This window comes from Gopherus evgoodei, chromosome 7 (genome assembly GCF_007399415.2).
Source record: "Gopherus evgoodei ecotype Sinaloan lineage chromosome 7, rGopEvg1_v1.p, whole genome shotgun sequence".
Taxonomy (NCBI): Eukaryota; Metazoa; Chordata; order Testudines; family Testudinidae; genus Gopherus; species Gopherus evgoodei.
In genome coordinates this window covers 14,058,979-14,073,564 of record NC_044328.1, presented here as the reverse complement: position 1 = coordinate 14,073,564, position 14,586 = coordinate 14,058,979, and the positions used below count along the sequence as shown (strand labels likewise).

At 40.4% G+C, this 14,586-nt stretch overlaps 1 protein-coding gene across 3 annotated transcripts in view; it reads right to left on the bottom strand.

Annotated features, from left to right (window-relative positions):
* Positions 1 to 14,586, bottom strand: part of ATRNL1 (attractin like 1) — a 1,022,247-nt gene that overhangs the window by 430,105 nt on the left and 577,556 nt on the right. For all 3 annotated transcript variants that reach the window (XR_004001240.1, XM_030569367.1, XM_030569368.1), the window contains exon 25: positions 4,307 to 4,368. Coding sequence is in view for 2 of the 3 variants with exons in the window: in XM_030569367.1 (XP_030425227.1) it covers positions 4,307 to 4,368 (62 nt within the window). In the remaining variant the exon portion in view is untranslated. The remainder of the gene's footprint in view (positions 1 to 4,306; positions 4,369 to 14,586) is intronic.

The following is a 14,586-nucleotide window of genomic DNA, read 5'->3' as shown; positions in this document are numbered from 1 at the left end:
TACCCTGGCGCCCCCAGCCGACCTCACCTGAGGCCAGCCAGGAGCATTCACGGGCTGATAGTGACGACGTTTATCAGTCATATTGTACCGTCTGCCACCAGGGAGGGGAGAGGAGCGGATACTGCTCTTCACTGCTGCAGCATCACGTCTACCAGCAGCATTCAGTAGACATAGGGTGACATTAGAAAAAGTCAAGAAATTATTTCTTTCCCTTTTCTTTCACGTGGGGGGGGGGAGGGAGTGAATTGACGAGCTATTCCCTGAACCGCGCTGGACAATGTGTTTGACCCTACAGGCATTGGGAGCTCAGCCAAGAATGCAAATACTTTTTGGAGACTGCTGTGGACTGTGGGATAGCTGGAGTCCTCAGTACCCCCTCCCTCCCTCCATGAGCGTCCGTTTGAGTCTCTGACTTCCCGTTACGCTTGTCAGGCAGCACTATGTAGCCTGTAGATTTTTTTTTCAAACGCTTTGGCATTTCGTCTTCTGTAATGGAGCTCTGATTGAACAGATTTGTTTCCCCATACAGCGATCAGATTCAGTATCTCCCGTATGGTCCATGCTGGAGCTCTTTTTGGATTTGGGACTGCATTGCCACCCATGCTGATCAGAGCTCCAAGCTGGGCAAACAGGAAATTAAAATCAAAATTTCGCGGGGCTTTTCCTGTTTACCTGGCCACTGCATCCGAGCTGAGATTGCTGTCCAGAGCGGTCACAGTGGTGCACTGTGGGATACCGCCCGGAGGCCAATACCGTCGATTTGCGGCCACACTAACCCTAATCTGATATGGTAATACCGATTTTAGTGCTACTCCTCTCGTTGGGGAGGAGTACAGAAACCGATATAAAGATCCCTTTATATCGATATAAAGGGCCTCGTAGTGTGGACGGGTACAGCGTTAAATCGGTTTAACGCTGCTAAAATCAGTTTAAATGCGTAGTGTAGACCAGGCCTTAGATGCTTAAATGACTGTTTGTTATGCATTTTCGGCCAAATAGAAAGGGAGAACCTTGAATGAACAAGACAATGGTCAGTCTAGCAATCAGTTCAGTGTAATACCCAGGTTATGTGCACATCCTGTAGGTCCTGCTATCGGACCAACACATAGTCACTCAGATGCCAATGACATGACCAAGGATGCATCCAATTTATTTTGTATTTGTCATGGAAGTGAAAGACTGTTTGTGATTAAATAATTGGTGCCCAACATGTCCGTCAGCAAAAGTAAGACATTACTGTTTATTCTGCCAATGCTATGTTTGCCAAGTATGCTGCACCATATAGAATTATCATCGCCAACATGAGCAGGGAGTCAATCAGATCAGATTATTTAGTTTGGAGTAAATTTGCTCCTTCCCCTCATCAGAGTTAGTGACTGTTTGCATGTTTGACTGATTACCGAAGCATAACATCCACCTCTCAGGGCAGCTGAAGCTTCATCAATCTGTCATTTATACCAATGGGTAGGCTCTCCAAACGAGAGACGAGATTTTTTCTAACTGCAAAGCCATCTCCCATGTTATGTGACTTGTTTTGTAGGTGTCCCTTCCAGAAGAATATGTACCCCAAACTCTTCTCAGTTAGTTGACCCTCTTCAGCAAATTACTTCTCACTCAGCACCACAATTTGATGGGACGTCTTTCAAGCTCTTGAGCAATCAGAACGATCTGCCTAGCAAGACAGTCAGTTTGATCTGGACAATCAAGGAGTGTACGGACCTTCCATGTTATTACACTGCGACAACAGGAAACTTACCAAGGCATGTGTAAGTTTCAACCACGTAGTGGAACACCTTCCAGCTATTGTACGCTGGCGACAGCTGTTCAGGATGAGCAATTTTTAGGGCACCTTTTCTAGCTCCCTCCTCAGATTGCCATCAGCTATACTGTCCCTGAATAAAGCAGTTGAGTAAATCATGCTGCTGCCAACTATGGTTTCCCCTCAAGTCAATGCAGAGCCTCTCTTGCTACAGAGGGCAGGACAAGAGGCAATGGGTCTTCAAATACTTAAAAGGTTGCCATAAAAAAATGGAGAAAAATTGCCACAGATGGCAATTTGTTGGATTTCTGTATGTTGCCACAGAGGGCGGGACAAGAGGCAATGGGTTCAAACTACAGTATAACACTTTTAGTTTGAAGCTCAGGAAAAACTTCCTAACTGTAAGAACAGTATAATACTGGAACAAACTGCCTAGGGAAGTCATAAAAGCTCCTTCATGGGAAGTTTTCAAAAACAGGCTGGATAGCCATCTGTTTTGGATGGTTAAGACACAACAAATCCTGCATCTTGGCAGGGGGTTAGACTTGATGGCCCTGGTGGTCCCTTCTAACCCTATGATGCTATGATTGTAATCTGGCCAGTTGCTAACATGCATCACAGCTCCAAACTAGCTACTTTTATGAAAAAATTCAGGGAGATGTCAGCCTTCTCAAAACTTATAATCACTCTTTTCAGCATTTATATATTGCTTTTCATCTTGATGCAGCAAAGTAATTTGTGCAAGTATGTTGATAAATAACAGCCTCACTATCACTGTTTGACAGCTGACTATGGGATCATGTGTTTTTTAAAAAAAGAAAAACAATATACAATTTATTCACGCTAACTTCCACCTAGGTGACATCATTAAGAATCATCATTTTAGATATCACTATACTGTATAACTAAATTTATACTTTCAGCCTTGTGTAGTCTCAAAATATAATTTTGGTTGGATTAGTTTTCAAGTGATAGGCAGCTTTGGAAATCTAAAATTTCAAAATCTTAAATTCTCAAAGAAAGAGATGTTTTCAAATAATGTTTTAACATTTTAAATTCCTTTGTTGAAGAATATCATAGAATCTTACAAAAAGGTTTAGAAATTTGATGATGTTTTTGATCCCAAAATACATTTTGATCACCACTCTATTACCATTATAAACCTCACATGTAAGAATCACAACACACCTGCAGATGCACTGTGTCCGTGGGATGCCACTCATATGAGCCTTCATTATGTCTCAGTTGGATTACTGTAATTAATTGTATATAGAATTTCTTGTTTTCTTTCTACAAGCTACCAAGTTTTCAGATTTCTATAGGAAGATTGCTAACATTAGTGAAACACCTCTGTGCTGGTGTCATTGCACAGCTTCACTACCACAGGAGAATCACTAGGGAGATTGTACCTTAGGCAGGCACAATTTCTCTAGATATTGCCTGTTTGTGGTGAAGGGGGAAAGCTGGGCTACCCTTTGCACCAGACAATAGGTACAAGATTAATGCGTTAGTTTGGAGAGTAGCGATCTCATGGCCTGCACACTTCTGGGTGAGTTGTATCCCAGAGGGAGATACAGAGGCAAGCAGTCCACAAATTACTTAAGAGCTGGCAAAGAAAAGAAAAATTAAAACAGTTTTTAGGCCAAATCACCGACATCACCAGAGCTGCGCTCATTTACAAAAGAAGAGGATATTACCCACTGAGTGTAAGAACCAATCAGAGCAGATTAGATTGAAGTAGCTAACCGGATTAGAGAGATTTGCATATACATTGCACAGTTATTGGGAAACAAACATATAGCAATTATATAATCTTGCACTCTAGTGAATAATGGCAGTCTGACACTGTACACAAATTTGCATACTGAACGGTTATTGGGGAATAACTGAACAGTGATACTCCAAAGTAGTGTAGGTAATTCATACACATTAAAAGTTACACATTCTTGTAAAACAGTTGAATTTTTAAAAAGTGTTTCAATTTAATCGTGTTTTGGATCAGAGAATAGTCCTACATTTTCAGATAGGGGCTAATACTGCATTCCTTCCACAGCCAAATCTCACAGACCCTCTTGTCTTTTAACAACATATTCAAGAGAGGAAAAGTGAAGAGACTCTGGATTTGTTTAAAAAAAAAACAGTTTTCTTCTACAGTTTTTGTAATATGAGTTTATAGTAACAATTCTATACAAAATACTTATTTCAAAATCATCACATGTAGGTCTACCTGCATTTATATAAATCAGAATAACTGGCCTATGATTTCTATTACATACTAACATTGAAGGTATACAGTTGGAAACATATTTTGGCTAATCTTTGCATAAAGAATGCAAAGACTATCATTATTATAGCCCAGAGGACAATAACTGTATTTACCCAAAGTACAGAGGTCAGGATCCTCAGCAGTAGTAAATCAGTGTTGGCACACATAAATTAAAGGTTTCCATGTAGGAATATCTTAAGAATCAAGAACTGGCAAATCTAATGCTTTGGTGGAACACAAATTAGTATGGATTCAATCAGACATCAAAAGCAGCAATTTACCTGAAGAAGGTGACAAAGAACTGCACGAGATCCATGATGGTGTTGTGCTGTGAAAAGGCAACCTGCAAATAAAAATAAAATAATTACCACAACATTTTCACAGTCAACAGTTGCTTCGAATGTTCTAAAAACAACAGGTGATTTTTTGACTCCACAGATGATCAGTTTAAAGTGTAATTTCGGCATAGGACGCATACCTGTACAACATCCACTTACCATAAAGAGAGCTGGGTAAATAACTTCCAAAACAGGTGCTAAAAATAGATCTCTTTATGTCAAGTACAAGACAATGGACTGCAGTCATCATCTCATATTAAAATTAATGGAAATATACATGTAAGAATATAATATAATATGTATAATACCAGGAATAAAATTTTGAGGATTAATAGACAGTTAATAGACAAATAGATTTGAAGACTATTCCAGGAAAAAAACATATTGTCTTTTTTTATTTAACTCAGCAATATTTTAATTACTTTCATTTCCATTTTAGTTAGGATATTGAGAACAGATTTTAAAAGCAACACTCAAAAACATTCTATGCCATTAAAACCAAGACATTTTAAAAGTTTTTTTCCCCAAGATAAAGCATACAACAATATATTTTTTTAAATAATGTTAATTTTAAAAAACAGGTAAATTTGGTGCTTAATAAAAACAGATTATTCCAAAACAAACATATATTAACAAACAGTGTTTTAGGTGAGGTTACTTTTTAAAATAAGGTGGCCAGAACTTTGTGCAATATTTCAAATCAAGCCCTTCTACTAGATCTATTCACAGTGCTAGAATAAATTTCCTCTAACACATTTTTTTAAATAATTGCACATCCTATAATTTATTTTGAAATAAAGTTGAGCTGTGTCTAATGTTTTAGAGTTATAGTTGCCAATATCCCTAGATCCATCTCTTGTTCAGTGTTTTGTAGTATGTAATTACTGAATTGAAGATATATTCTATTCTTTATTACTGTTACCGTAGAATTTTCTATAATGAATTGCAAAAGGTGCTTCTCTGACAGTGCTCCACCTCTATTCAAGTCATTCTTGTTTCTACTATTTTTCTGCAATAATGGTCTGGTCCTCACTACCTGTAAGTCCAAAGAACTTCAATTTTCCTTAAGAGTCAATATATGCACTTTTGATATGATACATCAAGACAATTAGTATAGCTTCATCCTAAAAGGTGGTATTGATGTTAATGATTATACTACAAAGGTATTTTTGTGCATTCAACTGTCCATATGGTTCTCTCACACAGAATCTTGGCTTTCCATTATTTTACATTAAGGTTAGAATGTGACTTCAGCCCTACACAAGGAGTGGTGTACTAATTTCCCCATTGGAAGAGTAAACCCAGAAGGCATAGTCACTTGAACAGACTTATGAAAATTGCAGTTAATCTTCTGCTGCTTCCTTCTAAATCATTTGCTGTTGCAAGTATCAGGGGGTAGCCGTGTTAGTCTGTATCCACAAAAACAACAAGAAGTCCGGTGGTACCTTAAAGACTAACAGATTTATTTAGGCATAAGCTTTCATGGGTAAAAAAACCCACTTCTTCAGATGCATGGAGTGAAAGTTACAAGTGCAAGCATTATATAATGACACATGAAGAGAAGGGAGGACCTTGCAAGTGGAGAACCAGTGTTGGCAGGGCCATTCCAGTCAGGGTGGATGTAGTCCACTCAGGGCCGGCGCTTCCATTAGGTGACCCTTGGTGGTTGCCTAGGGCACCAGGATTCAGGGGGCGGCATTTTGTGCGCTCCCCATGGGGCGCACGAGAGCTTCCGGTTCCGCTCTCATCGTGCCGTGGAAGAAGGACCTTCTGTCGACGTGCCACGGAAAACAGCAGCAGGCAACTGAGCAGCTCAATGACTGCCGCTGTTGCCTGCAGCATTTCGGCAGAGGGTCTTTCTTCGGCGGCGCAATGGGAGTGGAACCGGAAGCTCCTGCGAGCCCCATGGGGAGCGCACAAAATGCTGCCTCCCAAATTCTGTCTAGGGTGCCAGAAACTCTGGAGCTGCTCCTAAGTCTACTCCCAATAATAGATAAGGAGGTGTCAATTCACAGTCAAGGGAGTGTTTATGGAGCCAAGGCTCTATCCTTACCCTGATCACCTGCTGAGGAAGGGGAATTAGCAGACATGGATCTGAGGAAACCATGCAGCAGAAAAGGGAAGTTATTGCTCCTCTTAATACCCTTACATGGATGTGTGGTCTAAGTTACTTTCTAGCCCTAACCTTGCTTATCTACAGTACATAGACTTCCTATACCTCTCAGATCAAATGCTCAAGTCTGGCACTACATCATTTGCACAGCAGTACTATAATAAGCCTCCTGCAATATCAATAACTCTTGGCTCATTCCTCTGTGGAGAAACCCTAAGATAACTATGGGTTTTCAAATATATAGAATACCATTCCACCAGTTAAACTTTTATTAACTAGGGCTAAGTGATCAATCGCATGATTAAAAAGGTCAATCACATGATTAATCACACTGTTAAACTATAATAGAATATCTTTTATTTAAATATTTTGGAGGTTTTCTGTATTTTCAAATATATTGATTTCAATTACAACACAATACAAATTGTACAGTACTCACCTTATATTTATTACAAATATTTGCACTATAAAAAACAAAATAAATAGTATTAGGTGAATTGAAAAATACAAGAACTGTAGTGCAATCTCTTTACCATGAAAGTTGAATTTACACACATAGAATTATGTACAAAAAACCTGCATTCAAAAACAAAACAATGTAAAGCTTTAGAGTCTACAAGTCCACTCAGTCCTACCTCTTGTTCAGCCAATCGCTCAGACAAACAAGTTTGTATACATTTGCAGGAGATAATTCTGCCTGCTTCTTCTTTACATCACCTGAAAGTGAGAATAGGTGTTCTCATGGCACTGTTGTAGCTGGCGTGGCAAGATATTTATATGCCAGATGTGCTAAAGATTCATTTGTCCCTTGATTCTTCAACCATCATTCCAGAGGACATGCATCCATGTTGATAATGGGTTCTGCTTGATAATGATCCAAAGCAGTGCAGTCTGACGCATGTTTATTTTCATCATCTGAGTCAGATGTTACCTGCAGAAGATTAATTTTCTTTTTTTGTGGTTCAGGTTCTGTAGTTTCTGCAGCAGAATGTTGTTCTTTTAAGACTTTTGAAAGCATGCTCAACACTTCGTCCTGATCAGATTTTGGAAGGCACTTTTGATTCTTAAACGTTGAGTCGAGTGCTGTAGATAACTTTAGAAAACTCACATTGGCACCTTCTTTGCATTTTGTCAAATGGTGTGAAAGTGTTCTTAAAATGAACAACGTGCTGTGTTATCATCTGAGACTGCTATAACATGAAATACATGGCAGAATGCAGGCAAAACAGAGCCGGTGACATACAATTCTCCACCTAGGAGTTCAGTCACTAAGTAATTAACACTTTTTTTTAAATGAACATCATCAGCATGGAAGCATATCCTCTGAAATGGTGGCCGAAGCATGAAGGGGCATACGACTGTTTAGCATATGTGGCACATAAATACCTTGCAATGCTGGCTACAAAAGTCCAATTTGAATGCCTGTTCTCACTTTCAGGTGACATTGTAAATTAGAAGCAGGCAGCATATCTCCTGTAAATGTAAACAAACTTGTTTCTCTTAGCAATTGGCTGAACAAGAAGTAGGAGTGAATGGTCTTATAGGCTCTAAAATTTTACACAGTTTTGTTTTTTAGTTCAATGATATAACAAAAAAATCTACATATGTAAGTTGCACGTTCATGATAAAGAGATCACACTACAGTACTTGTATGAAGAGAATTGAAAAATACTATTTCTTTTATCATTTTTACAGTGCAAATATTTGTAATCAAAATAATAATGTAAAAAGTGAATCCTGCATAGTTTGTATTCTGTGTTGTAACTGAAATAATTTTTTTTTTAAATGTAGAAAAAAAAATCCAAAAATATTTAATAAATTTCACTTGGTACTCTATTGTTTAAAAGTGCAAGTAAAACTGTGATTAATTGTGATTAATATTTTGAATAGCAATTAATTTTTTGAGTTCATCACGTGAGTTAACTGTGATTAATTGACAGGCCTATTATTAACTTTAAAAAAATTGACTTTCGATAGTTCATGAACAGTTTTCAGTTCACTTCCTTCCTTCCTTTTTTCCTCTTATATCTTCTGTAAGTGGATCATTCCAGGCCTGAGTTATCCTATTCTCGATGTGAAGCTTCAAAGAAATGATTTGCTTGGAAATTCCACTTTATCAGCCAGGCCTCCATTTAGCTTAGTGGAGGGGATAGTTAAATTTTGTAAGGATCAGGTTGCAAAGGCCTACGCTTCCTGGAGCAACATGTTCAAATCCCAGCAGTAAGGTGATGAAGTATCCAAGTTCCACAGTCTGAGAGGGAACTGAGGTGGGTACATCCTCTTGAGAGATTGCACTTGTGATAAGAGAAACCAACAAAGGATAGAGAAGAAAATAGAGAGCCACCATGATGCAGGGTAAATGGGACGCCCAGGCAAGAAATAGGGCTGCTTGTGGGAGAGAAAAGGATTCCACAGGAAACAGATGATTAAAATGAGAGACTGTGGGGACTGAAAGTAGAGACAGACCTAGGGAACCAGCTCAACACCTGCTGCAAAATATCACTAAAGATGAAGAACAGCTCTAACTAGAGCGAGTGAGAGAGCTAAGACCTGGGACAGAATGTCCAACAGAGCCTGAGGCTTATCTAGAGAGATAAGGGTCCTCTCTACTCTGATGTCCAGAAACTTTCACAGGTGTGGGAAGGCCTGAGACTTACATCAGCAATGTCCAGGGCACTCAGATCAAGATGCTTCCACAGTTTGGACACCAGAACCACTAGCATCTATAGGGAGACCGGTGTATAGAATGAGAGCCAGAATGACAGTGTGATTAAATTGCTATTTGCTGATAGCTGAAGGATAACAAAAAAAATTTTCAAATAGCCCATGTAGATGAGGACTGGCATTTTGCAGATAAATTAAAGAAAGTACATGACCTTGCAAGAGGGACAGGGCAGTACATCATGGGGTTTTCATCTGAAATTTTCATTTACAGTAGTGCAGAAAACATAGCTTAAAGTTGAGCCTGAAGTGCCAGTGCAGAGACATGGAAATAATGTGGGAAATAAGTAACCTGCTGCTCGATGGCTATTGATGCTGTGAATGGGAGCGCTGGTGGGACCTGAAGTGGTGCCGCAAGTCAGACCAGTGGCGCAAGTGCAACCAGTGCCATGAGTGTGAATCGAAGTTGGGGAACCACTCCTCCCTTGTTTCGGGTGCCGCTTCTGACCAGGGGAATGGGACTGGTACTGCGGGTCTCACCCAGAGTTCTTCTGTGGCTCCGTCTCCGTGACCACTGTTGGGGCACTATGCACTGATGCACTCGGTGCCGAGTCCTGACGCATTGATGCTGGTTGTGGTCTAAAGTGCCACTTCCATAAGGAGCTGCTCCTTTTTTGTTCTCGGGCAAAACCATTTTCAAATCCTGCATTTCTCTGCCTGATCTGGTTCCTTCACACATTTTAAGCAAGCATCGTGGGGGTCACCCGTTGGCATAGGCGTGTTTCAGGGCTTGCAAGGTTTGAATCCCTGAGACTTAGGCATGCCCTGAGTCCCCAGGAAGAGCGTGGCTGGGTTGGAAGGGAACCCCCCATTCCCTACAGTGAACTATTAACACTACACTACACTACACTAATAATTAAACTAAGGAAGACAAACACTAAAGTGGGTAGAAGCTAGGAAAATGTGGAGAGCTTGGAATCGATATGAGAAATCACTCAAAGAAGAACACTTGTTACAAATATCATATTTCAGGAGCTCAACTAATGCAGAGAGACAAAACATAAGCAATTTTCAGCAGAGTTCATCTTAAGTGACACTATTAAAACGCTATTTGTTGAAGAAGCCTTTACATTTCGCAGAACTGCAATTATTTTCACTTAAAGTGTCAGCATTCATTGAAACTGTCCCTCATTCCAGAAAAAAATTATTTTCAAGGAAAACTATTGCAATCAATAATGCTTTCTGATTATAAACGATAAATGATAAATTTTACATCAAATATTTCCAAGAAAGAGCAGTGCCTTAATGTCTCTTTTCACACAGCACAGCATATCTGAAAGTAAGCCGATTTACAACTATTCAATGAATCTTACATGACCATTAACTATTACATCTTTTTTCAAAAGTACCAAGGATAGTCTGTAAGCCACAGCTGGATTAGATGCTTAACAGATGTAGTCATAAAAGAAGTATATACTTCATTATTTGATGCCTTTCATCTGTAAAGCTGCCATCAGTGGAACCAATGTGGACACCAATCCAGGCAACAGATTAAGTGCAAATAAGTTAAACTATACAAACTGTGATGTGCTATTAAACGAGTTCCTCCTTCCAAACTAATAAAGCTTTACAAAATATTAAAAAAACAGCATTTGTTTGCTAGTTTAGGGCCTGCTTGGAGATTACTAATATTTCATGACAATGAAGTCATAAGACCAGTAAACACTAAGAGCTTATTCCAAATATAGGAGACATGATCTTCCACTGATATCAGTTGTTCTCTTCCAATGCCTACCAGTCAGTGTTAAAAGATGCCTATTCACAATACCCTAATTACATAAACACTATCATGCTTCTCTTACTCATTTGCAAACAGATCATTCACTTATTACTCAGTCTATTTATATTTGAATTTATGAGGAGGTCATCCAGGAATAAGAATAGGAAAAAATAGTCTGTCCCAATGAGCCATAAAATAATTAACAAAATGTGCTTTCTGAAGGAGTTTTAGGTCAGATAGGAATGCTCTTGTCCCTTGTCTTGTGATTATATAGGTATTTAAGGAATAATTTTCAATTCCAAATTCCTTCCTTCTAATTTAAAATAAACATATTGTAGGTGAATTGGACTTTTCTTTGTTTGGGTTCTGCAGTACATACATAGACAGCTGCAGCGGCACAGCAGCCAGCAAACAGAGCTGTAAACAGAGGAGTTTCACTGGGAGTTCTGTTGAAGGAGCAGGTTTTTGTATTTTGTGTATTGTAGTTTGTATGTGTGGAGGCTGGTGGGGCAGTGTGCTGGGAGAGAAGCTGAGCCCTGCTTAGGGGGCGGGGTTTATCTGCTTAGGGGTCCTATAAAGGTAGCCAGGCAGTCAGGCAGTGGCACAGACAGCTGCAGTGGCACAGCAGCCAGCAAACAGAGCTGTAAACAGGGGAGTTTCACTGGGAGTTTACGGGAGGGGGGGTTGTGGGGGAGACTTAGAGACCTAGGCAGAGGAACTGACAGGCTAGTGAAGGGTGGTCTGGTCTGCCAGTGTTCTGGTGCCTGTTGGGGGTTTCTTTTGGTTTGTGTTTCTTTGACTGACAGGTTTTAGGTGAGAAGGCTATGACTGATACAGAGGCACCAGTGAAAGACACAATGAGGATGACTGGATGTGGAAGCTGCGGCATGTATATGATCCTGGAGGTGGCACCTGAAAAGAGTTTCGTCTGCATGAAGTGCCGCCTCGTAGAGCTGATGGAAGAAAAGATCCGAAGACTGGAGATGCAGGTGGAAACTCTGGTTGAGTTTAGAAGGGGCTTCAAGCAGATGATGGAGCAAAGACATGAGGAGGCTGAAGGGATAATCTCAGACTTGCAGATGGAAGCAGGACCAAAGAATTCTGAGGGGAGACTGCTGGGTGAGGAAAGTGGACAGTGGAAGCATGTGACTAAGAGAACCAGGCAGAGGAAAAGACAGGCCAGTGAAGGAGAAATAGAGCTCAAGAACAGATTTGCACAATTGGAAAATGAAGAAGGGGCATAGCAGGTGGTTGCTGAAGGTGAGAGGGCAAGGAAAAAGAGAAGAGCATCTAGCTCTACAGGAAGAGTGGAAGAGTCAATGGAGACAACACCAAATATGAGCCCCAGGAGGATACGGGAAGGGTTGCAGAGGATTGCAAGGGTGAATAGGAATCAAGAGGACTTGCAGCCAGTGGGAGCAGGGGATAGACCAGAGAATCACACTGTCACCAGGAAAAGGCAGGTCTACATGATTGGGGACTCCTTACTGAGAAGAATAGACAGGCTTGTAACTAGAGCTGATCTGGAGAACAGAAGGGTGTGCTGTCTGCTGGGTGCTAAGATACAGGATGTGGACCTGAGGCTGAAAAGGATCCTAACGGGAGCGAGAAAGAATCCGTTGATTGTCCTTCATGTGGGAACGAATGATACTGCTAGATTCTCGCTGGAACGTATCAAGGGAGACTATGCTAGGCTGGGGAAGATGCTTAAGGAAATCGAGGCTCAGGTGATCTTCAGTGGAATTCTGCCTGTTCCTAGAGAAGCGCAACAAAGGTGTGACAAGATTATGGCGATCAACAAATGGCTCAGGCAGTGGTGCTATAAGGAGGGCTTTGGGATGTACGACCACTGGGAAGCATTCATGGACAGAGGACTGTTCTCTCGGGATGGACTTCACCTGATTAAGGAGGGAGACAGACTTCTAGGATGGAGGTTCACCCAACTGATTAAGAGAGCTTTAAACTAGGAATTTGGGGGAAATGGTTGGGAGATGTCCAGGTAATCTCCACGACAGAATTTAACATTGAGAGGGAAGAAAACAAATTAAGAGAGGATACAGCCATAGGCAGAAGAATGGACATAAGGAGGAAGGGTAGTGTAGATACCAGTCTAATAGGTGATACTGGTGGTAGAATGTCTGTGCCTAACCAGATAAAGAGTGTCAGTGAAGCCAAACGGCAAAAATTAAGATGTCTGTACACTAATGCGGGGCGCCCAGGTAACAAAATGAAGGAACTAGAGCTACTGGTGCAGGAAGTGAAACTGGATGTTATAGGGATAACAGAAACATGGTGGAATAGTAGTCGTGACTGGAGTACAAGTATTGAAGGCTATGTGCTGTTTAGGAAAGACAGAAATAAAGGCAAAGGTGGTGGAGTAGCATTGTATATCAATGATGAGGTTAACTGTAAAGAAATAAGAAGTGATGGAATGGATAAGACAGAGTCTTTCTGGGCAAAAATCACACTGGGAAAGAAAGCTACTAGATCCTCCCCTGAGACAGTGCTTGGGGTGTGCTACAGATATGGATAGAGACCTCTTTAATGTTTTTAATGAAGTAAACACTAATGGGAATTGTGTGATCATGGGAGACTTTAATTTCCCAGATATAGACCGGAGGACAAGTGCTAGTAATAATAATAGGGCTCAGATTTTTCTGGATGTGATAGCTGATGGATTTCTTCACCAAGTAGTTGAAGAACCAACAAGAGGGGATGCCATTTTAGATTTGGCTTTGGTGAGTAGTGAGAACCTCATAGAAGAAATAGTTGTAGGGGACAACCTTGGTTCGAGTGATCATGAGCTAATTCAGTTCAAACTAGATGGAAGGATAAAATAGATCAGGGACTAGGGTTTTTGATTTCAAAAGGGCTAACTTCAAAGAATTAAGGAAATTAGTTAGGGAAGTGGATTGGACTGAAGAACTTGTGGATCTAAAGGCGGAAGAGGCCTGGAATTACTTCAAGTCAAAGTTGCAGAAACTATCAGAAGCCTGCCTTCCAAGAAAGGGGACAAAAATCATAGGTAGGAGTTGCTGACCAAGCTGGATGAGCAAGCATCTCAGAGAGGTCATTAAAAAAAAGCAGAAAGCCTACAAGAAGTGGAAGATGGGCGGGATTAGCAAGGAAAGCTACCTTATTGAGGTCAGAACATGTAGGGATGAAGTGAGAAAGGCTAAAAGCAATGTAGAGTTGGACCTTGCAAAGGGAATTAAAACCAGTAGTAAAAGGTTCTATAGCCATCTAAATAAGAAGAATACAAAGAAAGAAGTGGGACCGCTAAACACTGAGGATGGAATGGAGGTTAAAGATAATCTAGGCATGGCCCAATGTCTAAATAAATACTTTGCCTCAGTCTTTAATAAGGCTAATGAGGAGCTTAGGGATGATGGAAGGATGACAAATGGGAATGAGGATATGAAGGTAGATATTACCATATCCGAGGTAGAAGCCAAACTCGAACAGCTTAATGGGACAAAATCAGAGGGCCCAGACAATCTTCATCCAAGAATATTAAAGGAACTGGCACATGAAATTGCAAGCCCATTAGCAAGAATTTTTAATGAATTGGTAAACTCAGGGGTTGAAGCGTACGACTGGAGAATTGCTAAAAAAGTTAAGAAGGGGAAAAAAGGTGATCCAAGTAACTATAGGCCTGTTAGTTTGACA